The sequence below is a fragment of the Lactuca sativa genome, chromosome 9, assembly GCF_002870075.4.
Source record: "Lactuca sativa cultivar Salinas chromosome 9, Lsat_Salinas_v11, whole genome shotgun sequence".
NCBI classification, from domain to species: Eukaryota; Viridiplantae; Streptophyta; class Magnoliopsida; order Asterales; family Asteraceae; genus Lactuca; species Lactuca sativa.
This window is the reverse complement of record NC_056631.2, coordinates 67,114,832-67,139,688: the sequence shown is the minus strand read 5'-3', so window position 1 is coordinate 67,139,688 and position 24,857 is coordinate 67,114,832. Positions and strand designations below refer to the sequence as shown.

At 33.1% G+C, this 24,857-nt stretch overlaps 1 protein-coding gene across 1 annotated transcript; it reads right to left on the bottom strand.

Moving 5' to 3' along the window:
• Positions 1–22,974: 22,974 nt before the first annotated feature.
• On the bottom strand, positions 22,975–24,346 carry LOC111901596 (acid phosphatase 1). Its single transcript, XM_023897471.3, has 3 exons — positions 23,767–24,346; positions 23,324–23,533; positions 22,975–23,250 (listed from the first exon to the last, which is right to left on the bottom strand). Exons 1-3 carry the CDS (start codon positions 24,189–24,191, stop codon positions 23,073–23,075), a joined length of 813 nt encoding a protein of 270 aa, XP_023753239.1. The 5' UTR covers positions 24,192–24,346; the 3' UTR covers positions 22,975–23,072.
• Positions 24,347–24,857: the final 511 nt, after the last annotated feature.

The window sequence follows — 24,857 nt, the reverse complement described above, 5'->3', positions numbered from 1 at the left end:
TATATTTTAGAGCGAACAGTAATCTTATACTTTGATTTTAACTAATTAGATTCCGTAATAGGTTCACTTATATAATATCTTGAATGAAGGAGAACAAAAAGTTATCACATGATCACTCGAAAAAAAAAAATAGGTGTTTTGGTTCAACTATATTCTAAGACTAGTCATTTCTATTCTATTTTGCTTTAGAAGTTCTATTTTGTATCTTTCCAAAAATCTGCATTTTTGTAGTTAGGTCAAGAAAGAACCTTCCGATTTTGATCTAATACAACAATGCATGCACTATTAGTGATTCCAATTATTTCATTCTTTGTTCTTTTTCGTTTATCGAATAAAATTTGCTATTCTTACTTGTTACTGGACGATTAACCAATTCCTTAAAAGAAAAAAAAAAGATTCCAACAAAAACCGCTTCTACAACTATGAATAACAAAGATTTATAGATCTCACATCTACTTACAATTGTGGGAATATTCTAATCAATTTCATGAATTATTAGAAACTACCTTATCAGATTCATATTTTACCTGATCCTCAGTTTCTAGCCCTAAACTCATAATGGTGAGAAATAGATTATTTTCAATTCAATAATTTTCTATTGAATGGGACATTATTTTACATCGATAAACAACAAGTAACGGAAGAAAGAAATTATTTAGCACCTCCTTCCAATACTCATTGAAAGTGCGTTGATGTGTCAGAAAAAGGATAGCTATACTGATTCGGTATACTCTAAAGACGCCCTCGGTACAATATTGACGATCTCACAAAGATTTTTTTCAGTGAATTTCCATTTACTGATCCAATCTTTTACGGAATCGATCCCCTTTTGACTGTACAAGAATATGTGGAGCTCAGCATGTCTGGAAGCACAGGAGAACGTTCTTTTGCTGATATTATTACCAGTATTCGCTACTGGGTCATTCATAGCATTACTATACCTTCCCTATTCATTGCGGGTTGGTTATTCGTCAGCACTGGTTTAGCTTACGATGTGTTTGGAAGCCCTCGGCCAAACGAGTATTTCACAGAAAACCGACAAGGAATTCCATTAATCACCGGCCGTTTTGATTCTTTGGAACAACTCGATGAATTTAGTAGATCTTTTTAGGAGGCTTCAATGACCATAGATCGAACCTATCCAATTTTTACAGTGCGATGGTTGACTGTTCACGGCCTAGCTGTACCTACCGTTTCTTTTTTGGGGTCAATATCAGCAATGCAGTTCATACAACGATAAACCTAATCCGAATTATAGAGCTACGACACAATCAAACCCAAACGAACAAAATGTTGAATTGAATCGTACCAGCCTCTACTGGGGGTTATTACTCATTTTTGTACTTGCTGTTTTATTTTCCAATTATTTCTTCAATTAAGAAAAGGAGAGAGAACTAAAATAATAGACTAATCGTTCTAGGTATTCTTTCTCTTACCCCATTCGGAAGGATCTCATCTCATAATTATCCATGACTGTTTATGTCTCTAGCATGACCACTTGATGAAATGTGGAGGGAAGTGGGGTAAATGGCCGATACTACTGGAAGAATTCCTCTTTGGATAATAGGTACTGTAGCTGGTATTCTTGTGATCGATTTAGTAGGTGTTTTCTTTTATGGTTCATATTCCGGATTGGGTTCATCCCTGTAGTAATCGGATGAATTGAGTTGTAGACATGAAAGCGTAAGAACTCAACGGATTCCCTTCTTTGTTTGTCTGATTTGAGGGAGAAGGTCCCGTTGAGTTCTTAATAATTAGAATATTTTTTTTTATAAGTTCATTGAAGAAGTTCTATTTACTCAACAGATTTTCCCCTCCTCTTTTGTTTGTCCACCACTTTTTATTTATAGTATACGTAATTATTATAAGATAAGAATAAATAAAATACGTAATAACTATAAAAAAACGTTCTGATACGTCTGTAAAAAATAGAAACTAACACTAGGAATGTTTGACGAACAGTATCAAGAATCATTATTATTTCGACACAAGAAAAGGATTTTTCACACCCCTTTCTTGTGTCGAAGACTAGGAAGACGAATAACCCCTCCCAGAAATATTTGTTCCCTTCAATTATCCGTTCTATTTTGCGTTTACTTTTGTATAGGATCTAGCCGAAGTCCATTATATTAGACTCAAATGCATTTTATGACATTTTAATCTGCCAATAGCAACATAATAACATCACCCCAAATTTTTATAAAAAAAACAAAAACAAAGAAAGAAGGGGTCAAGTCAAATAGTCTTCTTCACAATCTACATACTGTGGCTAGGAATGTGGTACAAGGAATTCCCGGCATCTCGTAGAAAAAGAGTATAAACAAACAAAAGGCTTTTTAGAATTTTATTTTTTATCATAGATAATCATAATTACTAAAAAAAATTTGGTTCTTTTTACAAACTTGAGGTCGATAAATCCGCGAGTCTAGAAATTCATTTCGGACAATTGAACCTTCTCGAACTGTTTCTTTTTAAGAACCAAAAATATTTGTGCCAAAATAACAGATGCTAAGAAGAACAAAAGGCCTTGTACACGTAATGGATCTTGAAGTACTATTTCTGCATCTCCCTGACCAAATCCGCCCACATTAGGATTACTTGTCAACGGTTGCTCAAATTTGATAGATTCGCCTTCTGAAACAAGAAGTTCTGGCCCCGGCGGGATAATATCAACCACTTGACGTCCATCAGATGCATCCGCTATGGTTATTTTCACATTATAAACCTTCGGACTTCTGACTCTTTGATTCCGGAACGAAGGCATTTTGGAATTATGAAAAAGATTTCTTGAAAAAAGAAGTTCATAGTGAAAGCTTTTGATTTGTTCCGAAATGAAGCATGTGAGCTAAAAGTGATCCAGAGTAAAGTTTGAAAATTCTGGAGTCCAAAGTTGAAGTAGAGTTCTGGAGCCAAATCTTTTGAGAAAAATTCGGAGACGAAATTTTAGAAATTCCGGAGTCAAATATGAGAAAGTTTATGGAGAAGTGATTTAAAAAAGAAGTTCTGAAAAATGTTTGAAAAACTTTCTAGAGTGAAATTTTGAAAATATTTTGGAGTTAAAATAAGTTGCATTCCAGAGAGAAAAATTACAGAGTGAAATAAGAAAGTAGTTACATACCTTTCAGGATTTGAATTTCGGGATGACATTATGAAGTATATTCTGAGATAAAATTTTGACCAATGTAACTATATTGGTCCTTTGTCTTCAAAGAGCTAGGAGACTGTACAACTTAACACTGAGATGGGAGGTTAGGTCAAACGACACATAAAATGATCTTGATTGTTCTGAGAGGAAATGATTCTGAAGAGTAAAAGGATTTTGTTCCAGAATCAACTTATACTTTTTGCTGTTGCCATCAAAGAGTAAAATTCTCTTGAAAGAATTGAGGATCATGCATCATCATACCCATTTTGTTCAGAAAACCATTGAACTTGGTTTCTTCTAATGACTTAGTAAAGACATCAAAAATTTCATCGTCAGATGGAACAAAAATAAGTTCAATATTGCCATTTAAAACATGATCTTTTATGAAATGGTAACGTATGTCAATGTGCTTCGTCATGGAGTGTTGAATTGGATTGTGCGAAATCGCAATGGCACTTTGATAATCACAATAGTTATGAATGCGTTGAAAATGGTAACCATAATCCAAAAGTTGAGACTTCATCCATAGAACTTGAGAGGTACAGTTGGCAGTAGCAATGTATTTTGCTTCGGTTGTAGAGAGCACAATGCAGTTCTGTTTCTTGGATGACAAACTAACCAATCGACCACCTAAAAATTGACAGCCACATGATGTGCTTTTTCTATCCAATTGAAGACCACCACAGTTTGAATCTGAATATTATTGAAGTCGGAAGCTCTCATTTGTTGGGTACTAGATTCCGAGACTCTTTACACCTTTGAGGTATTGGAAAATTTTCTTCACAGCCAAAAGATGAGACATCTTTGGGTTGACTTGAAATCTGGCACACAAACATGTAGAAAACATGATGTCCGGACGAATTGCTATGAGATAGAGCGGGGATCCAATAATTCCTCTATACTTCTTTTCATCAACTGCTACACTTGAAGGGTCCGCAAAGATCTTGTGTCTGAAACCCATTGATACCTTGGCTGAGGTACAGGTGTCTATTGAGTACTTTCTGAGGAGTTCCGAAATGTACTTCTCTTTGTGAATGAAGATTCCTCTGTTAGTTTGTTTAACTTAGAGACAAAGAAAGAAGCTTAATTCCCAATTCATGCTCAGATGAAATCTACTGACCATTAACTTAGCAAAGTCAGTAACCATTGAAGAATCGGTGGATCCAAAAATGATGTCGTCAACATAAATTTGGACTAGCATGAGATGCTTTCCATTTGACCTTCGGAATAGAATGGGATCTAAAATACCTCGTTGAAAACCTGAATGCTTTAGAAAATTGGTGAGGGTCTCGTACCATGCACGAGGAGCTTGCTTTAGGCCGTAGACAGCTTTCCGGAGTTTGTAGCAGTAGTTCAAATATGAAAGATTAACAAAACCGGGAGGTTGTTGAAGATATACTTCCGTGTCAAGTTCACCATTTAGAAAAGCACTTTTGACATCCATTTGTTAAACTTTGAAACCTTTGTGATCAGCATAAGCAAGAAAGATTTTGATAGCTTCAAGACGTGCAACAGGAGCAAAGGTCTCATCATAATCAAGGCCTTTAATCTGTGTAAATCCTTTGGCCACCAATCTTGATTTGTTTCGAATGATAAGTCATGCATTATCTAACTTGTTGCGAAACACCCATCTAGTACCGACAATGGGATGGTTCTGAGGAGGAGGGACGATAGACCAAACTTCATTTCTATCGAATTCCGCCAATTCCTCTTGCATGGCTGTAATCCAGTCAACATGTTCTAATGCTTCCTTGGTGGATTTGGGTTCAACCATGGAGATAAATGCCGAAAAATGACATTCATTTTGAGCTTGTGGTAGAGCGAGTTTGAACACCAGCATTAGGGTTTCCAATAACTTGCTTTGGAGGGTGATCTGAATTCTAGATGTGAAGTCTTGATAGTTCTTAATCAGTAGAAGATTGAACGTCGATTTTAGAGTTGTTTTGCTCCCCCTGAATGGTTTGAACTTGTGAGTGATGCTCCCCCTAAACTTCGGAACCGGAGAGGTTGACATCGTCCTCGGGCGGGAATTCAGAGAAGTTGACGTCGTCATCGTTGTTGATCGGATTAGAGTCAAATTCAGCAGTTGCATCAAGAAATCCATCTACATTTGATTCAAGAGAGGGTTAACCATTCTCCCCCTCAACCTGAGAAGGTAGAAATGGTTCGGAATCAAATGGAGAAAGAGAGGGTAGAGGACCGGAAATAGGTTGTGAAGTAGGAAGGGATGATGAAGGCTGACTTGATCAAGATTCCGAATCAAGTGTTGTTTTGAATGGTCCAAAAAGAGTTTCAAAATCAACTTCATGAATTATCTGAATATTCAGACATTCTGGGGATAGAGCATCGGACTCCATAATGTGAGTTGTAACATGAGTGGGTGTAGAATTCCGAAGTGAACCTTTTAAATTCGTCAATGATCACGAAAATGTATTTCTTATGATGAAGACTCTCTATAATGGATGGTCCACAGAGATCAATGTGTAGAAGCTCCAATGGTTCCGAAATTATTTTTTTGACGATAACAGGATGACCCTTCTTCGATTGCTTTCCACACTCACATGCAGCATATAAATGATCATTTTCAAATTTGAGAAGAGGTAGACCTCTCACCGTTTCACCAGATATGAGATCATTCATGTACCGAAAGTTTAGATGAGCAAGCCTTCGGTGTCATAACCAACTGACACCAGGAACGACTTTGGAGAGAAGGCAAAGTTTCAATTTGCCAATAATCATGTTGATGTCGAGTGGGTACATTTTCTTGTTGCGATTTGACTTGATTAAACACTATTTTCGGTCTTTAGTCATTATAGAGATGTGCTTCTTGCAAAATTCAACACGTCGATTTGAGTCAGTGAGCTGAGCTACACTTATCAAATTATGTTTCAGGTCAGCTACATAAGCCACATTTTAGATAGAGAAAATTCCATTGGTGAGAATTCCTTAACCACGAATTTGAGAATTGGAGTTGTTGCCATACGTCATGTAACCAGCGTTTGGAGAAAGCCTGTGATCCCGTGGAAAGTCTTTCTGCCCTGTCATGTTCATAGAGCAAGCACTATCAATATACTATATTGTTTCTTGCTCTGAAGCACAAAGTGCCTACAAAAGTAGTGAGTGGTGGAGCTTTTAGGCTCCGAGTTAGGTTTAGGGACATAGGCACGGGCTTTGTACTTTGATTGTGACTTTGGAACAACTTTTTGTTTCCTGAGAATGTTGTTTGAGTTCTTAGGAAAAAAAAGTTTAATTTCTTTTCATCTATCCATTAGTCATATTCGATGACTTAAGGGTTCGGAATGGCTTTCCTCGGACCTGATGTTTCTGGAGCAGTGGAAGTCACTATCTCGTCCGAAGTCACGAACTTTTTCACTTTCCAAACAAGGTTTTGTTTTGAAGATTTTCAAAATTTTGTTTTCTTAACATGTTTCTGTTTGCTTGATGACACATTCGATTTTGAAAGTCGAGGTCTAAAAGTTGTTCCATCAGATTTTGTAATAAAAACAAATGAAACAGTCTGAGGCGAGGTGTTTCGGTTAGATGTGGGACTTACTTTTGACTTTTCCTTAGTGGTGCTAACCACCTTCTTTTGTTCTACAGGACTTGGAGGATTTGAGGGTCTCTTGAGTATCTTATTGGGTGTGAAGAAGTTTTGACTATGGGTTAATGAGCAAGAATTCCGAGATACACACTTTTCGAAGTTCTCAAGTAATCTTGAATTTTTTCTAATCTTAAGTTCCTTTTTGTGTGCTTTCCGATCTTCCACCTTAGGGTCTACAATATCCTTCCTATTCAACATTGGCTATCTTTTGGATTGAGACGAAAATTTCAAAATTTGTCCTAACGAAGGATTGTTGAACACGGCCTTAATGGGAACCAGATTTGTCTTTGAAATCACCTAAGGTTCAGAATCACATGAAATTATCTCATCGACTTCACTATCTAAAGATGCCCAAACACACTCTAATGGTTCAGATGAAGTTGATTCCGAAAAAATTTCCTCAACAAGATAATTGTTAGGAGGGCTGAGGTTTGGATTTTAAACAACAGACTTTTGAGTGCTAGAGGTCCGATTCAGGTTTAGGTTTATCAGAGGCGGAAATTTCCTGGAATCCGGACTCTTGACAACTATGGGTTGAAACTCAGGAATCAAGGATGCGAACTTGTCATTAGTCTCAAGAAGGGGTGACAAGGGAGAGACAGGTGCATCTGAATGTTAACGGTTTGGAGCATCTCCCCTAACGGTTAGATTTTACAACTCCTTCAAGGGACTAGCTATTGGTTTTGGAAACTCGCTTCCGAGACTAGGAGCTTTTGACCAAGGATGATGAAAGTTATGAGTCATTCGTTGATTCGATTCAAGTATGTCAATGGAATTATGCAAAGCATCTATTTTTGCGTTGAGACATTTGTTATCGGGAATTAAAACGTTTCTTTCAGAATAGGTGATTTCACATTTGTCTTTTAGAATGATACATTCATTTTTTGACATTACAAGCTCATGCTCTAAAGACTCAATTTTCAACTTTTTATCCTCAAAGCGTAACCTAAGACGATTTAATTCACACTCCTTCTTCTCACTTTCTTCTATGGCGGACTCATAGGCTTTATAGATGGTGCTCATATCTGTTTGGATCTGGGTTAGATAAGGTTCACAAAGAGACATATCAAAATCATTATCAGTAGTCATAGATTTTACCTGTTGAACATTGCTTCGACCAGGTGGATTATTGGTGGCCATGTAGCAATAGTGTGGTTCAACAACATCATCTTCATCTTCTGACCCAGAGGACTAGTAGCCTTCATCACACTCAAAAGTTTGTCTTGCCATCAAGCACATGTTTCTTCTAGTCACCATGTCATCATCATCTCCGGATGACCAATATCCTTCGGCATCCCTTGATACAGTTGTCACAAATGCTTTTTCAATTTCTGCCATTCCTTGAGCTTTTCGGGCGTAGTATGTAGAGTCCTGATCTTTAGTTTTTATGGAGCGTCAACCAAGCAATCTTTTGCGAAATGGTATGCATGTCCACACTTGTGACACATAATTTTTGGTTTGTCGGATTTTGGATTCTGCTGTGGTTCCGGATTAGAGTTTGGCTTTGTAATGTTTGGTTTGTATAAAGGAGGATTTTCGAAAGTTGGTTGTGGTTCCGAAGTTGAGTATGGTTGAGTATTGTTTTGGTGAGGAGCATGAAACCGACTTTGGTATGGTTTGTAAGAGGGATTGAAAGGACGTTTATATTTCATGGAGAATAAAGCAAACTCTTGATGGAAACGAAGTTCAGAGTCCATGGATTCTGAATCATCAACAGGTTAATTATGTGTGGGTAAGATAGGTATGGAGGATTGAACAGGTGGAACAATGGGTTTGAAAAGGTCCAAGGTGGATGTGTTCGAAATGGTTGGTTTAAAGGAACTGACAAGAGCAAGAGGACCTCAGGAGAGTTCCCTTATAGTTTAAGCAACATTAGATTCATGTCCTTGAAGTTCATCAAAGAGTTGATAAAGTTTCAACTTTTTCAAAGAACCATTACTTTGCAGACAAGATTTCACATTTCTCCATCCTTTACCAAGACTGTTTATGAACTTGAGATTATACTTTAAGCGAGTTCGGACAATCCCATGAGAAATTGTGTTGTTGACTACGATTTGGTAAAGGTTAGAGGTTGAGGCCACTGATTCATCAGGAGTGGTAGTGAAGGTGTCAAAATCATTGATAACCGAGGTGAGATGCTTGTCTTTCATGTTTTCCGAACCTTCGATCGGATCTTGGAGAGTTTCCCAAATCTCTTTTGTTGATTTACATAACTTAATGTGTTCAATGAGTGATGGAGGGACACCAAACACCATTTCTGAGAAAGCAACTTGATCAACATGCAGCTTCTTAATATCATCTGCGGTTAGACGAGCGGGACGAGTCTCATCTTGACCCATAAGCTGAGCAGCAACATCTCTCACAACCGTTCTTACAGGAACATGAGGGCCTTCTTTGACGGATCTCCAAATAGCTTCACCTTTCTCTTTAGCTAGTAAAAAACTTTTCATTCTAACTTTCCAGTGATCATATTCTTCCACAAATAGCAGTGGGGCACGTGTAGGGCCAACCATGCTATTTGCGATTTGCATTGAAATCATTTGTTGAGTGTTAGAAGCAGCCATTGAAGTTAAGGTATCTTCAAGCAAAAGTGGTATATAGAAGAACTTTTATCCTTAACACATAAATGGTTGAAATACCAAGGTAATTTCAAACCAACTATAATATGATCTTGTGGATTCAAAGGACAAGCACTCAAGATCTGATACCAATTGAGAGAACAAATTGATCTGATGCGTAGGGACAAGGTTTGAAAACTCAAACCTTGAGTTAATACTTAAGATCAATGTCTGCTTACTAATGAATGTTCCAATCAAGTCTGGATCGAAATGGACTTGGGAGCTGGAGGATGAGATAAGATAGCACTACCCGAAGTTATTTGAGGTGGCGGATTTCGAGGACGAAGTTTGATTCAAGTGGGGGTGAGTTGTAACGCACGATTCTAGGTATGAAATTATTTCCAATTTGTTCATGAATTATCATTGAACATGGCGTGGTGATATGGTTTTGGCCAACAGAGTTTAATGAGCCAACACGACGTGTTGTGGTGTCTCAACACGACGTGGTGATGGATGAGAAGGAAACCCTAATTTTAGGGTGTTGCACCCTATATAATCTCCGTAACTGCCCAAGATCGGGTCTCCTTACCAGCCTCCATTGTTGCTAAAATGCTAATTTGTCCCTTTAGCTTTCTTGATGGTGTTCTTGAGCCTTGAGTAGATTCTTGTGGTTATTTTGCTCATTTCTAAGGGAAGCTTGAAGATTTAAGATGCTTAGCTTGGAAGGAAGGTCATAGATCTAGAATCTCTCCACTTATTGCAGTCTCTTTGAGGTATCAAGTTCATACCTTGACTAGTAGACATTTAGATCTCCTTAATTCATGCTTTTGGTCTTGTTGGGTGGAAGAGTGTGAGAAGTCATGTTGGGGTTTGTTATTCCAGATCTGAGTTGCAATGGACCCCTTGAGCTTAAAGGTGCAAGCTTTATGAGAAGAATTGGTCCCATGCATGCATTAAGTTCCTTTTTAAGCTTAAGAGCTTCATTTAGGCATGCATAAACGTAAAGCTAGCAACTTTATGTGGTTTTCTTGCTCAAGGAGGTCAGATTTGTGTTTTGGGGCTTTAACTCATGATTTAAGTACTTATTGGTTAATCCTTGAGCTATTAAGCCTTCGGGTTTGAGATTTGGATCCTTTTCGGTAGCCCCTATGGGTAAAGTTTGAAACTTTACCCTTCTAAGTACCTATTGGGTTCAAATCTGAGCTTGGGAACTCTTGGAGACGAAGGAAATAGCTTAATGTATTAAGCTGCTAGAACTCGAGGAAACACGACGTGTTGGCTAGCATTTTCCCGCCTGCGAGGATAAAGGGGAAACATGACATGGTCAAAGGGAACCACGGTGTGTTAGGTCAACATTGACCATTGACCTTGACTTTTGAATTTTTTTCTGTGACCATGTTTGACTAATAAGGGGGTGTTGACGTATTTTGAGTTGTATCTAAGGAATTATTACTGTTTAGGTGTTGGGTAGAGCTGATATTCAAAGTCGGGACCTATTTAGCTATCGTTCAGCATTCGAGGTGAGTCTCCTCACTAGGTTTATTGGGTCTAAGGCGCCAATGCCGGCCCTTGTTGATTATGCTAGGATGTTAGGAGTCTGCGTGGCCCTTGCATCTGTTGTGCATTGCTATGTATACCGGGTGGGGCTCGATGTCGGCCGGGGCTCGATGTCGGTCGAGTCCCGATGACTGGAACATATGCTATTGTTTTATGATTATTATATGTGTTAGCATGATTATGTGATATATATTGTATGTGCATAGTGGGTGAGGCCCAATGACAGGCGAGGCCAGAGAATAATAAATCTGTAAACCGAGCGGGGCACGATGTCGGGCAAGGGCCTAGTATGTGATTAATTATGTATAGTATGGGGTAGTTTAGGGAACTCACTAAGCTTTGAGCTTACGGTTTTCATTTTATGTTTTAGGTACTTCCAGTCTAAGGGAAAGGGCTCGGGATGACTGCATTGCACACACCATATGGATTCTGTTTATGAGACACACTCTGATTTTTATGATGTTTGACACACTTAATTTATTGGGTTGTATGAACAATATTTTGGAATAGTATTTTTACTAGAATTAAAAATGAAAATTTTGGGATCATGTTTTTGGGATGTTACATCTTTAGTGTTTTTGGGATGTTACATCTTTAGGAAACACAACACAACATATTAGAAGAATGTTACACATATAACTTGAGTAAACACAACATTTATTAAATTGTTATCTAACCTAACACTATATTAGAAGAATTGTAGTGACATCAAATTTGATCGCAAAGAGATTGAAGTGAGGCATAGTGTATACTCAAATCTCATTTCAAGAGTTTTGAAATTGTATAGATATTGCATATATCTATACAATAATATAAAAGTAGTATCTTAATTCTCCGAAGATCTAAAAGGGAAAAAATAAGTTAACGACTATACTCGAGTTTTTAAAGAGCTTTTTTATGTAGATTTATGGAAACTAGGAAAAAAGCCATGCTATGTAATGGGGTCAATTTATTATTATTATTATTATTATTATTATTATTATTATTATTATTATTATTATTATTGTTTTTCTTATAGCATTGTCTTTGTATTGTTCCTGATTGATAGCATAAGTTGGAATGTAGGTTTTGGACATAAGTGGTACATGGAACATTAGATACAACTTGAAGGCATACATGTATTGTTTGGTATTGTTTTCTTCAGGTTTTTTATGATGTCAGGTTACTTTCTGTTATATAGTTTGGAAAGACTGTATCATCACTGCTAGCCTCATGCTTGGTGTTGATGACGATGTTGTTTGTCGTGAGATAATTCATGTATTGTGGGAGGTTGTCCATCTTCTCTATGATCTCTTCTTTGGCTTGTTGGTGATGGGCAAAACCGCTTTCGATATTTTGGAGCGATAGTTTCCCTGCTTCAACCTGGTTGATGAGGCCTTGGAGGAAGTCTTCCATTGATGGATAGAAAGTGAATGAAAAGCGCAAAATGCTGCTAAACATCCATATTCCATCAAAAATCATGAATTTAGACAAAAAAATAGAAAATATTTCATGTAAGTCCAATTCTTCCTTAAGAAATTAGCAACTGAACCCAAATATTATATTTGTGCTGACTTTCCTATCCCCCATTCTTTGAAGGATTCAGATATAATCAACCTCAGAAAATGATGTTTTTTTCTTTTCTATAAGTAATGTACCATTTTCAAATTATTTTGTTCTTCCATTAAAAAAATATCCTCCTCTTCTAAAAAATTTACTTGCCCTATCTTAGAAGTGAAACCTCTTCAGGGAACCCCATATGGAAAAATTCCTCCAAACCCCTATATTGTTATCCAAAAAATAAAACCTAATCAGCATGCAATATCATTTCAAATAATACCAAAATTTAGTCTATCGTGATGACTACGTAACCTAGCATAATGCGATTATTTTTACTTAAAATGTGAAAGGGAAAGATCAGTTTGTAGAATGTTTTTCGAAATAATGGAATTTATCAAGGGAATTGGAATATGAAGAAATCATAATTTCTCATGCATTTACTTGCTAGAAATTGGAACGAAATTCAATAATGGAAATCCAATATTTTTTTGCATTTTTTATGGATATTAACTATTTTTTAATTAATTGTAAATCCATGTAATTGAAATTTATATTTTTATTTTACAACAATATGCATAATGAACATATTTTGGCCTTTTAACAACAAAGAACAAATATAATTTAATTCCATCCACCCTCACCTAAGAATATTGAAATTCATAAAATATAGATTTGAATGATTCTTATGGAACTGAATTCCAAAACACACCATGGAATGGAATCTCAAATTCCAATTCCGTTAGGAATTTAAAAACCAAACGTACCCTCATTCTGAAAACATATGGTTTTCATATTCTATAGCTTGAAGTATCATCTCAATCTGAATGGATAAAACCGAAAGGAAAAGCAAAATCCTAGTGTAATGCCAACAGTTAGAGTATAAAAATTGAAGTACACAAACAAAAACACATAGGAACAAAATAAGACCCTTACCTGAAATACCTTTCCCGTGTTGTATTTTCACGACATAATTTATGTGTTTGTGGAGTGATAATATAGATTTTACATAACACACCTTCCAAGACAACAATTAAGAGTAATGGTAGCAAAGGAAGAAAGCAAGAAGACAGTAGACACAAAGTAAATGGAATCAACAAAAGTGAATGATCAATAGATTTAACAATATTAGATGTACAAATTAGAGTTGGGAATCTAAGTTAGAATATTATTAGAAAACTTCACTTGACCTTTACTGATCTTATTTTATAAAAACCATCTTATGTAGAAAACGATCAATTAGATTTTTTTTTACAGATGAACTCAATCGCTAAGAAGCAATAAGGACTGAAATCAAAGTAAATTAAAAAACGCCCACTTAAATTTACCAATTAGTTATCATTAATTTCATAAAACGTTGAAATTTCTCTAACCCATTAGTCAACCAAGCCATCCAAGTGGAAAGATTAAATCTTTTTTCCTAAATTTCCAGGGCCGATCCAAACATAGTTTGGGCCCGGGGTGAGAAGAAAAAAGAAGGCCCCCAAAATCGAATATAATAAAAATTCAAAAACAGACCTACCATTTACAAACATTATTAATAATATTTTCAATAATACTAAGCCACAACATTTACAAAAAAACAATAAATTTAAAGAAAAATACTTCTTGTAGCTTTTAGATGCAAAATCATTAATAATACTACCAAGATAAATGTTATGTAACATATATTTCTCTATACATAATATTGCAAGATTATTAAACATTTCTTATGACATTGATGACCCTAATAATTCTTCAATAACATAAGCTCTGCAAAACTTCTCTCTTCAAAATAACAAAATAGCAAGAATAGTTAATAAGAACCTTAAAATATTAATGAACCTTACTTTAATCAAATTGTTTTATGCTTTTAATCTTACTTTTTCAATAAGTGCTAGATAATGATTTTAAGATTAAATTTGAAACATTATCAACAATACTTTATAAAGAATACATCTGATTTATGTGTCAATTTTGTGGAAGCTTTATATCAAAGTAAGCGACAACATAAAGTCAATAACAAAAGTCATAAAAATGCTAAATAAAACAAAATCAAAAATCTGCTAACCAAAATAAACATCAGAAAATTTGGAACATTATGATTATACAATTGCATCCAGAATGTACAAACATAGTACTCTATAGAGAGAAAAAGATTGAAACTTAGAGTGTTGAGTTTCATTATTTCTGAAAGAATCAAGTTCAGAAATCTGTGCAAACAAAAATTATAAAGAAAACTTATAACATTTTAGAAACAATAATCTGATATACCAACCAAAAATGAGAAGAAAAATTCAAACACAAAAACCTAATATACAAACCTATAAGGTTTCATAAACAAAAAGACCATCAACAAAATCGTACCTTATATGTTATCTACTAACACGTTAGAAATCAACACAGAAGGGGCAGGCGAGGTCAAGAATCGAGAGAGTGATAACTAGAAGGTGAATGCGAGAGGTACTGAGAGATACAAGAGTAGGAAGTAGAGGAGAATTTGATAGTGAATATAATAGACAAAAATAGATAACGATTAAAGCAAGAGGGAAAGTAGATGACATACTGACGGTTCTTGAATTGATACTTGAATTCATCTTTAGAGTTCTTATGGAGTTTCCGCTTGATGTAGAGACAGTTCAGTCATCGAGGATGTCAATTTTGATTCACAAGGCGCCCTAACTCCCGCTTTCTTCCTTCGGTTGTTCCTACTTTTCTCTCCTTCAACTAGCTTGTAAACAGGCCAATTTGTTTTCTTTCTAGCGCTAATTTGAAGATGGGTTGACTTGGGGCCCAAAGAAACATGTAAAATAAATAAATAAAAAAAAAACTTATATATAGAAACTACAAACCGATAAAACATGGGCCCCTTAGAGACGTGGGCTGTGGGCGATCGCACAGGTCGATCACCGTCTGGACCGACCCTGTAAATTTCGCAACCTATAAACCATTTTGATCAAAGAACAAATCTTTCATTCACCAATAATCAAAATCTGTCATGTCCATCAATTAATTTAGCTAATGAACAAAATTTCTTGATAAAAAACTAAGATCAATTCAATCAAACCAACCTAGAAGCAAATTTCACTAAAATCACAATCCAAAGCTTCACAAACTCAAGTAATTCCATGATGAAAGTAAAAACAAAACATAAGTTCAAACATGTGCAAGTGAAACTGAATGAAGAAAATATAGGTATCTGAATCAAAACAAAACAAAAGAACCGAAGTGTGAACAGTGGGGAAGAAAGTTGAAATCACATACTAAAACACCAGAAGTGGTTTATGAATTATCAAGGACGAAACTGTCAAACTCAATAAACAGATGTGGCCAAAACCTTAAATGGGTAAAGTATATTGTTCCTCAATGTTATGAGAATTAATATAATGTATAATGTGTTTGTTTCATGTAATTGTTGTTATTAACTGAATACATCATGTAAGAATTTTTCAATAATATTCAATTTGACAAATGGGTTCAACAGAAAATGTGATCGACTGGAGAACATAGTTTGAAAGGTTTTAAGCTTTTAAAATTAAGATTTAGGATGTTCTTGTTGGCTGGACACACTAGAACAAAATGAGTTTCAAATTATGTAATTTTATATTGTTCAAATTTAGTAATTTTCCCTCTAAACAAGATCATACAAGCTTTTAAACCCAAAAACGATATTCATTTTAATTTTTTAGAACACTTTTTATTGTGATTTGAAATGAATTTATCATGTTCAAAGTGCTTTAGACTCCACTTCTAACATTTTCAGCAATAAATTGCCTATAAATGATATTAAGAACTTGAGACCATATGCTTTTTAAAGTTCGCATGGATAGTATGTAAGTAAAAGAAAGCTTTTAATGCTAAATTAAAGTGATTTAGTTAAAAATATCTGAATATGTATATTTGTTTTTAGACCCTTAAAATTTTGAATCATTCGTATTGTTTGAAAAGTAAATTATCAGAATCTTTGATTAACGATTATAAAAAAAATCGTATACGGACGTGCTTTGTAGCTTTAAGCTTCTAAAAAAACTCAAGCATAAGAAAAAAAATTTGTTCGACAGAAGTACATGTAATTTTAAACAAGAATCTCGTAATGTAAAAAGTTTCTTCAAGACATCAAGTAGATCTTTTCGAAACTTTTAATTTTTGTTTTGTTTACATCTTTAAAAGATAACAATTATGTTTAGACAAAATTGCAAAAATGGTCCATGTGGTATGCATTTTTTTGGGGTTTTAGTCCAAACTATGACTTGTTGGATTGGTGGTCCTTTTAAGCTAGTTTCGTTGCGCTTTTTAGTCCCTCCAAATAGTGAAATGACTGTAATACCCTTGGGGTATTTATTCTCAATTTTTCTTTCATTTTTTTAAATCCAATACTAAATTATTTGTTTTAATAATTAAAAAAAATAAAAAAGGGCCATCTCTCTCTCTCTCTCTCTCTCTCTCTCTCTCTCTCTCTCTCTCTCTCTCTCTCTCTCTCTCCTACACAAGAGTCATATTCCCATTATTTTGATGTTTACTCCTTGTCAATACTACCACTACTATCGATCAACAACACCATCACTGGTTAAGAACTTCTCAGTCGTCGGAGTCGCTGCTTTTCATGCCGGAGTTAGGGTTTTTAGACTATCCTCTTTCTTTCTCTCTAATCTTCTTCATGTGTTCTTCAATTCACTAAGAAAAACAAACACAGTTCTCAAAGACGGAGCTGCCAGGTCAAACCACAATACATGGGTTTACAACTATCATCGTTCAAATCTATAGTGCCATTGTTATCATCATTCTTCTACAAGACTCATCTTCTACTCACACTGATTCAGAGAAGAACAAAGGAGGGGGACACGATTGACATTTGAGTCAATCATTGGAAAGGTTGCAAAAATTGCTAGGTTGTAAATCATAATCCCTTTCATCTGTAAATCGCAATCCCATTCACCTGTAAATCGTGATCCCGAACAACTTCATGATCTCAATTTACTACTTAGCTCTGACATTCTTCGTCACCAGATTATAGATCGAGGGGTGGATTTGAAGAGAAAGCGGCCAAATATTCCAAACAACACCTCGTTCGAGCATCTTCCTGCAACTTGGATTGACCACAGACTTCAAAATCATGTCCCTAGGATGAACCAGCCATCGCATCAGCATCATCTGTAATCGATTCCAAAATCAATCATCGCATCTTTAATAGTCCAGATTTGGGAGGTTGAAGTGGTAGGGATGAAGGTTCGTAATACCCCCAATTTGGCATATTCAATCCGTCATCCTCCAGATACATGGCTTTCTGCATGATTTTTTGTATCTAAACTTGATTTTGACGAGAATTTTGGGTTTTTTTTTTTCTAGATTGGGAGGAAGATTTGAAAAATCTGGGGGCTTTATTTTCTACTTCAATTCCCAGATACTTGGCTTTATGTATCTGTGTTTATTAACTAACTGTACAGGGATAGTAAGGGTAAGAAACAAGACCAAAGAAGAAGATGATGAAGTTGTGTGTGTGTGTGTGTGTTTTAATTTCTAGGAAGAAATTTCAGAAAGAAAGAGAGAGGTGGGGTGGGGTGGGCCCCACTTTATTTTTTTATTACGTTAATATTTAATAAAGGATGAAAATGAGAAAAACAAATTAAAAAGGTGTATTAGTAATTTTAAGTTTAAGGGGGACCATCTCTACATAGAAACATTGCCAAAATGACCACCAATCCAAAAAAATCGTGGTTTGGACTAAAACCCCAAAAAAGTATATACCATATGGATCATTTTTGCAATTTTGTCTTATTTTTATCAAAGGTTTTTTTATAAATAAAATATTCCTTCCAAATACACCCTTGTGACATTATCACATGCAAAAAAAATGTAACAAACTATTTATAATTTATACATTTACGTCCTTTGATCTTATAAATTAAATTTAAACCTCCCTTTTTCTTATAAATTTATCCTCAATTTGAAACCTCAAGGTATAAACAAGTCATTCATAATCTTTTAACAAAATTATATAAATAGTCTGTACGATTGATAAAATCAATGAGAGTTGGTCTTAATGACAATTTTTTTTTTTGCTTACACAGTCCATGTGGTTACAAAATCTTATAAAGACAATCTTTTTAGTTAATAGTGTTAAATTTTTAAATAACACATTTGTCATTCCCGCCACATGATTGTAAATGAATTAAGTTAAGAATTATGATTATAGTGACTATGAAATCTTTAATAAATATAAACAAATAAAACATCAAAATGTAATCAAACAAAATGTCAAAAAAAAAAAATTAGAAAAAATTATTCAAGTAAAACATCAAAAAATGTAACAAAAAAAAAAACAAATTAAACAATGTATTCAAACAAAATATTAAAAAAAAACATCAAATGTTTAAATAGATTAAATAAAAACATGACAAAATTTCACAAATGGTTCTTATGATTATGATTTTGTCCCTAAAACAGTCCTTATGAACCTTTTTGTTTTTTTTTTTGCTTGAATGATCCTTTTGGACATAACCTTGCACTCTAGTGGTCCTTTTGATAGATGTTCGTTAGATAGATCTGTTAAGTTGAAGAAATATTTTCTGCTATTTTGTGAAACTTCACCTAAAGACCATTTGTGACATTTTAAAAAAGTCTATTAATTCTTGTATTAATTACCATAAATCAAATAAAATTAGAAAAAACTAAAACATAAAAATTGTAATATCGTATGGTTTTCTAGCAATCTAAACACATGAATAAAATTCATGTGTTCATGCACCCTAATAAGATCTAGGTTTCATTCTAGTTATAACAATCTACTTAGAAAACAAAAAGAATTACATATCTTTTGATCTTTTTGAAATTCCTTGATTCTGATCTTGTAACAGTCACATTGACTTTGATGAAGAGGACCTAAATCAAAATTCTTCTTTTGGTTCACAACCAAGAACACCAAGAGCGGATTAAAGAAAACTAGGAGAAATGATTGATTTCAACAAACCCTAGAAGGAGTTTGGAAATCATTCACAAGGAGGCAGAGAAGGAATCAGTGAAAATTCTAGACAAGGGAATGAGCAATTAGGGTGTGATCCCTATCGCCCTATTTATAGGTCTTAGATGCTTACCCCAAAAAGCATCTCCAATCCCACATTGGATAACTGCAATTTTCAAAATCTTCCTTATCCCTTAGGGATTATGGATTATTCCAACTAGTTAACTTTTAACTAATTAATATTTAATCCCTTGAATTAATTGATTCCAAAATAGTTTATAGTTAATTTATCAAACCATGACAAATTAATAAACTAATTTCTTCTAATTTTTTTTGCTCAATTGGATCATAAGGGCACCCTAAAACTCTGCTATTATTAGAAACATTACCGGTAGTTAATAACTTTGGATACTTTTTCAAAATATATTTATATAAGTAAATAATTAAAACTTACAAATTTTAAAATCTATTTTATTTAATATATAAATAATTTTTGTTGATAAACTTTATCTAAAATATTCAAACTATGATACATCATTATATTTTTGTTTTCTACTTTTTATCTAAAAAAATTGAAGTATAAAATAAAAAACATCATTTTATTACTTTTTAATTTTTATGTGATGTAATTTCAAGATTCATCTTTATTTTTCTTATACAAATACATTTTTTGTACAAAAATAAAAATGATGTGTTATTATTAATGGGTTTTCTATGCATTTATACACAAATTTTTGGCAACGTAAACATTTAATAATAAACCTAAATGTACATGCACCCTAGATCTAGGTTTTACTATTATAGCAAACTACTTTTAAAACTATGAATTTGAACTAACAAAAGGGAGAAGATTACTAACCTTTAAAGTATAATCATACATACGCGTGATTCCTTTGAAGATCTTGAAGTCCTTGCAATCACTTTGAAGGACTAGCACCCAAAGTAAAATGTATCTAATGGCTCACAACCAAAAGTCTAAAACCTTATAAAATTAAGGAGGGAGGAAAGAAGACTATGAGAACTGAATTCTCACTCTCGGAAAAGGTTAGGAACAAAATCGTGAAGGTTTTAAAGGTCTATTTATAGGTGGGGTAACCTGCAGATAAAGCTGGTTTTAAAGGTCTATTTATAGGTGGGGTAACTGCTATTTTAAAAAAAAAAATATAAGTATGCAGTTTTGAGTTAAAGGTAAAAATATGTTTCAGTTTCGGTTTCGTAATATACGTATGGGACATTTTATATTGGTTCGATATAAAATTTTGATATTTTATTTTAAAATTTTATTTAGTTTTATCCAAATTTGAATATATTCTTTAATAAATGCATAAACTTTTCAAAGCAAAAAAAATTTTAAAAAAAAAAGAAAAAAGAAAAGAAAAAAGAAAGAAAGAAAAAAGTCTGTTAGCTAGTAATCAACTATGTTGCTACACATACTAAACTAATTATCCATATGAATAATATGGCATTATTTCCATTCAATTCTTTTTTAAAAGAAAAAAGAAAAATATTTATATGTTTTAAAGGTTCATGCTTTAGAAATAATATTATATTTTCTATGTTTTAGTCTTTTGCTTTTCTATTTGATTTATGGTAATTAATACATGATTTAATAGACTTTTTTTTTTAAAAAAAAATTCACAAATGGTCCTTAGGCAAAATTTCATAAAATGGTTGAAATGGTCCGTATCTAAAATTCATTCAATTTAACGGATCAATCTAATAGACATCTAAAAGAAATAGCACTTGAAGTGCAATTTTTGTACAAAGAGAACATCCCTGCAAAAAAAAAAAAAGTTTCATATGGAATATTTTGGAAACAAAATCATCAACATAAAGACCATTTGTGAAATTGTCTAAAAACATTATAGATTTTGACAAAAATACATAAACGGTCCCTATAACAGAAAAAACAAATATGACATTTCATGTAGAATTTAACTGAAAAAGTTAATACCTTTAGGCATTAGCCAAAAAGAATGTCTCCATAAAAGATAATATTTTAAAAACCACAATGACCATCTATACAAAAAAAAAAACTTTATGAAAAGAACTAGAGTTGGTTGACCATTTATGTAAAATTTTCTAATCTTTTTATTTTAATAAAAGAATAATTTTCTAATCTCTTTATTCTAATAAAAAAAATAAGTTTATTCTCATTTTGTCATGTGTCACCCTATTAGGTTTTCTAATTAATATCAGGTCACTTATCAACCTATTGATTTTCCATTTTAAATTTTCACTCTAATTACATTAAACTAATAACATTAGAATAACAACTAAAATAAAATGAATACAGATTATAAGGTCATGTATTTATTTAAATTAACGATTATAATTTTATATAACTAAAAATACCTCTTAATTAATAATTCATATAAACTAACTAATTAATAATTTTGAGTTTTTACTATAAAAGTTTAATTAATTTTATAATCTTTGTTCTCATAGGTTATAAACTAGTCTTTAATATATTAACTTACAAATATAGTCCACGTTTGCTTAAAATCATATGGTTACTTCAGTTTTTGAAATGTTTGCGAAGTTTTTCATAATGCATTTATTGTGAATTTAATCATGTGTTTTACTCAAAATTTCAAGATTTGTCTTATGATCAAACTGTGAAAAACTGGATCAAACTTAGAGCATCTCCAACCCACTCTTATTTTCCATTTTTTCCTTATTGTTTCCCTCATTCTACTCCAACCGTCTCTCATTTATTCCCCTATTTTGGGGGATATGAATAGTATTACACCAAATATGATGTTATACTATTCATTTCTCCCAAAATAGGGATGAACTTTGTGTTGTCGGTTTTAGTCTCTCTGTTTATATGGTTATATATTTCTAGTATATTTTTACCTATTAATTATAATTTAAATGTAGTATTTAATAATTATAATATTTTGTTATATTTTAAATTATATTAATTAATTACAAATATAAAGTTTGTTTTTTGTTCATCAAATTCATATAAAAAGTTAAATATATATTGAAATTTTAAAAAACGATAATGTATTTTACAAAAGTTTATAAGTATATTATAAATATAATCTTATTTATTTAATATTATTGTAATGAAAAAAAATATAGATTATATATTTATTAAAATCAAATTAATAGAAAGGGTGTGTTTGACAATCTATGTTAGTTGGAAGAATAAAATATATTAAAAATATAATTTTTAGGTAAAAAATAAGATAAAAAATAGAGTAGAATTAAAGATGAAAAGCTATTTACCTTACTTTTTATTATATTTTTGAACGAAAAAATAAAAATGGGTTCGAAACGATCTTAAAATAATGCATTAAAAGTAATGTATAAAAGCCGATTTTGTAATTTACTATTTCTAAAGCCGTGTGAGCCGTGTGAAGCGCTATTGCAATAAAAAGAGAAGGCATACGTTGAAAGTTGAGAATAAACCAATTTAATACTTGTGTAGGTTGACTATTGAGACTAAACCAATTTAAGACATATATTTCATCGTTAGAGGCACTAAATCCACAACGACACACAAACTTAAGAACGAATTCCGGAAATTTTCAAAAACCGGATAAAAATTAAGATTTTGAGTAAAACATAAGGACTAAATTTGTAATTGACTCTTTCTAAAAACGTGGGATGCACTTTTGCAATAGGAAAATATCATAATCATAAAAATTGAGAATAAACCAATTTGGAGTTCATTTACATACACATTTCAAATCCTTACAATTGTCGCAATAAGAAATATTCAAACAATCAAGATATAAAATACATAGGATTCGATAGCTTAAATGATCTAACAGATAAAGCTGAACCTATTAAGTCACTCCATTGATCACCCGAGTTTCCAATAATCCGAAACCCCTCTTCCATAATCTCCTTCCTCTTATCAGATTTAAATGCAACCGCAGTTTTTCCATGATCTTCATTTCCTCTGTAAAAAAAATTCATATACTAATTTAACAAAAAATAAATAAATAAGAAATTGTTTCATTTTGAACATTTACCTCAAAATGAGTCTTTCCCAGTTATGAAATCCAGCCTCGATCAAATTATTAACAGTAATATTCCTTTTGTTTTCCGTACGTCCTGTTAACAAAAATATTTTAAACCCTAATCTTAAAACCTCCTTATAAAGCTTCAAACTTGGTTCAATTGTTGGTGCCACTCCTTCAAGAACCCATTTGTCAAATTGACTATGGTCGAAAATCTCCAATCTGTAACATCCATGATTTAAAGTTAATGTTAGGAAGTAGGGTATTAGGGTTTATTGAAATTTGAATAATTGTAATAACGAAAATTCCTAAATCAAAACCACATTGGATCACCAATCAAAACCCTCACATTGAAATGAAATGAGATTCAAAACCCGTAAGTTGAAATTTACGAATCCCACTGTTTAATTGAAATCGAATCAAAACTGCGAATCAGAGATGGATAGGAAGCATACCCGTAGCCATGTTCAGCATAATAAGGTAGATTAGAAAGCAAAGTTTCGTCAATATCAAAAATCCAAGCATCCATTCCATCTCCTTCCAAGTCAATACTCTTCGCGAATCGTGCTGCTTCATTAGACACCATTTGGAGATCAATCTCGTACGATCGACCCAACATATAGTCCTTCACGTAATCGATACATTCCTGCGGGATCGTTTTCCATGGACTCAGATTATTCGCCTCCCCTGCGACTCTCCAACCCGTACACCGTAATCGAGTTTCTTCGATCGAGCTATCGCATCGAGGTTCCAAGTTTTGTGGAAGTTCGATTATCAAAGGTCGTGGAAATAGGTGAGGATCTGTGTCAGATTGCTCTTGACAGAAAGCTACTGAAATAAGACCCAAAAATAGGAAAGTTCTGAAGAAACTCATGTTCATGAAATCAAATTAACAGAAAATATTGATGATTGATAATGAATCGGGTGTTAAAAAATTTGAATTGAGTCTAATTGGAAGATGGATTGCTCGCTAAGAAAGGGAAATTGATTCTTTGTTTGTAACAGTAAAGACTTGGCGAGGAGAAATATGAATGGGCATGCTAAACGTATATTCCATATATACGCGTATTTGGTTTTATCTATAATTACACTTTAGCCCCCTAACGTTTGATTTATTGTACTTTGAGCTTTTTTTTATAAGACTTTTCTTATTTTCTACAACAAAACTTACATAAACTAAATAAAAATATAAAATCAGAATGTAATTTCAGTTTTTGTCAATGTTTTAAAAACCTATCAAACCAAGACGATGGGAAATGATCAAATGAGCTGTTCAATTGTCACTCTTTTATGTCAAATTCTAGTCCACATCAAACCAGATGGTATCTTTAAAATCCGAGTTGAAACGGTATAATAGAACCGAGAAAAAATCGTATAAATTGATTATTAATGTTTTTGTATGTACTTGTATTGATATATAAGTTGTTGTTATTTGTATTTTTAATGTTTGAATTTGTAAATACTAATTTTTTGTTTTGTGTGTGTGTGTGTGTGTGTATATATATATATATATATATATATATATATATATATATATATATATATA

Coding starts and splice junctions, on each gene's coding strand:
- LOC111901596 (XM_023897471.3), bottom strand. CDS start 24,191: ATGAACATGAGTTTCTTCAGAACTTTCCTATTTTTGGGTCTTATTTCA. Junction 23,534..23,766: donor TATGCTGAACATGGCTACGG/GTATGCTTCCTA, acceptor TGGATGTTACAG/ATTGGAGATTTTCGACCATA. Junction 23,251..23,323: donor TGGGAAAGACTCATTTTGAG/GTAAATGTTCAA, acceptor TTTTTTTTACAG/AGGAAATGAAGATCATGGAA.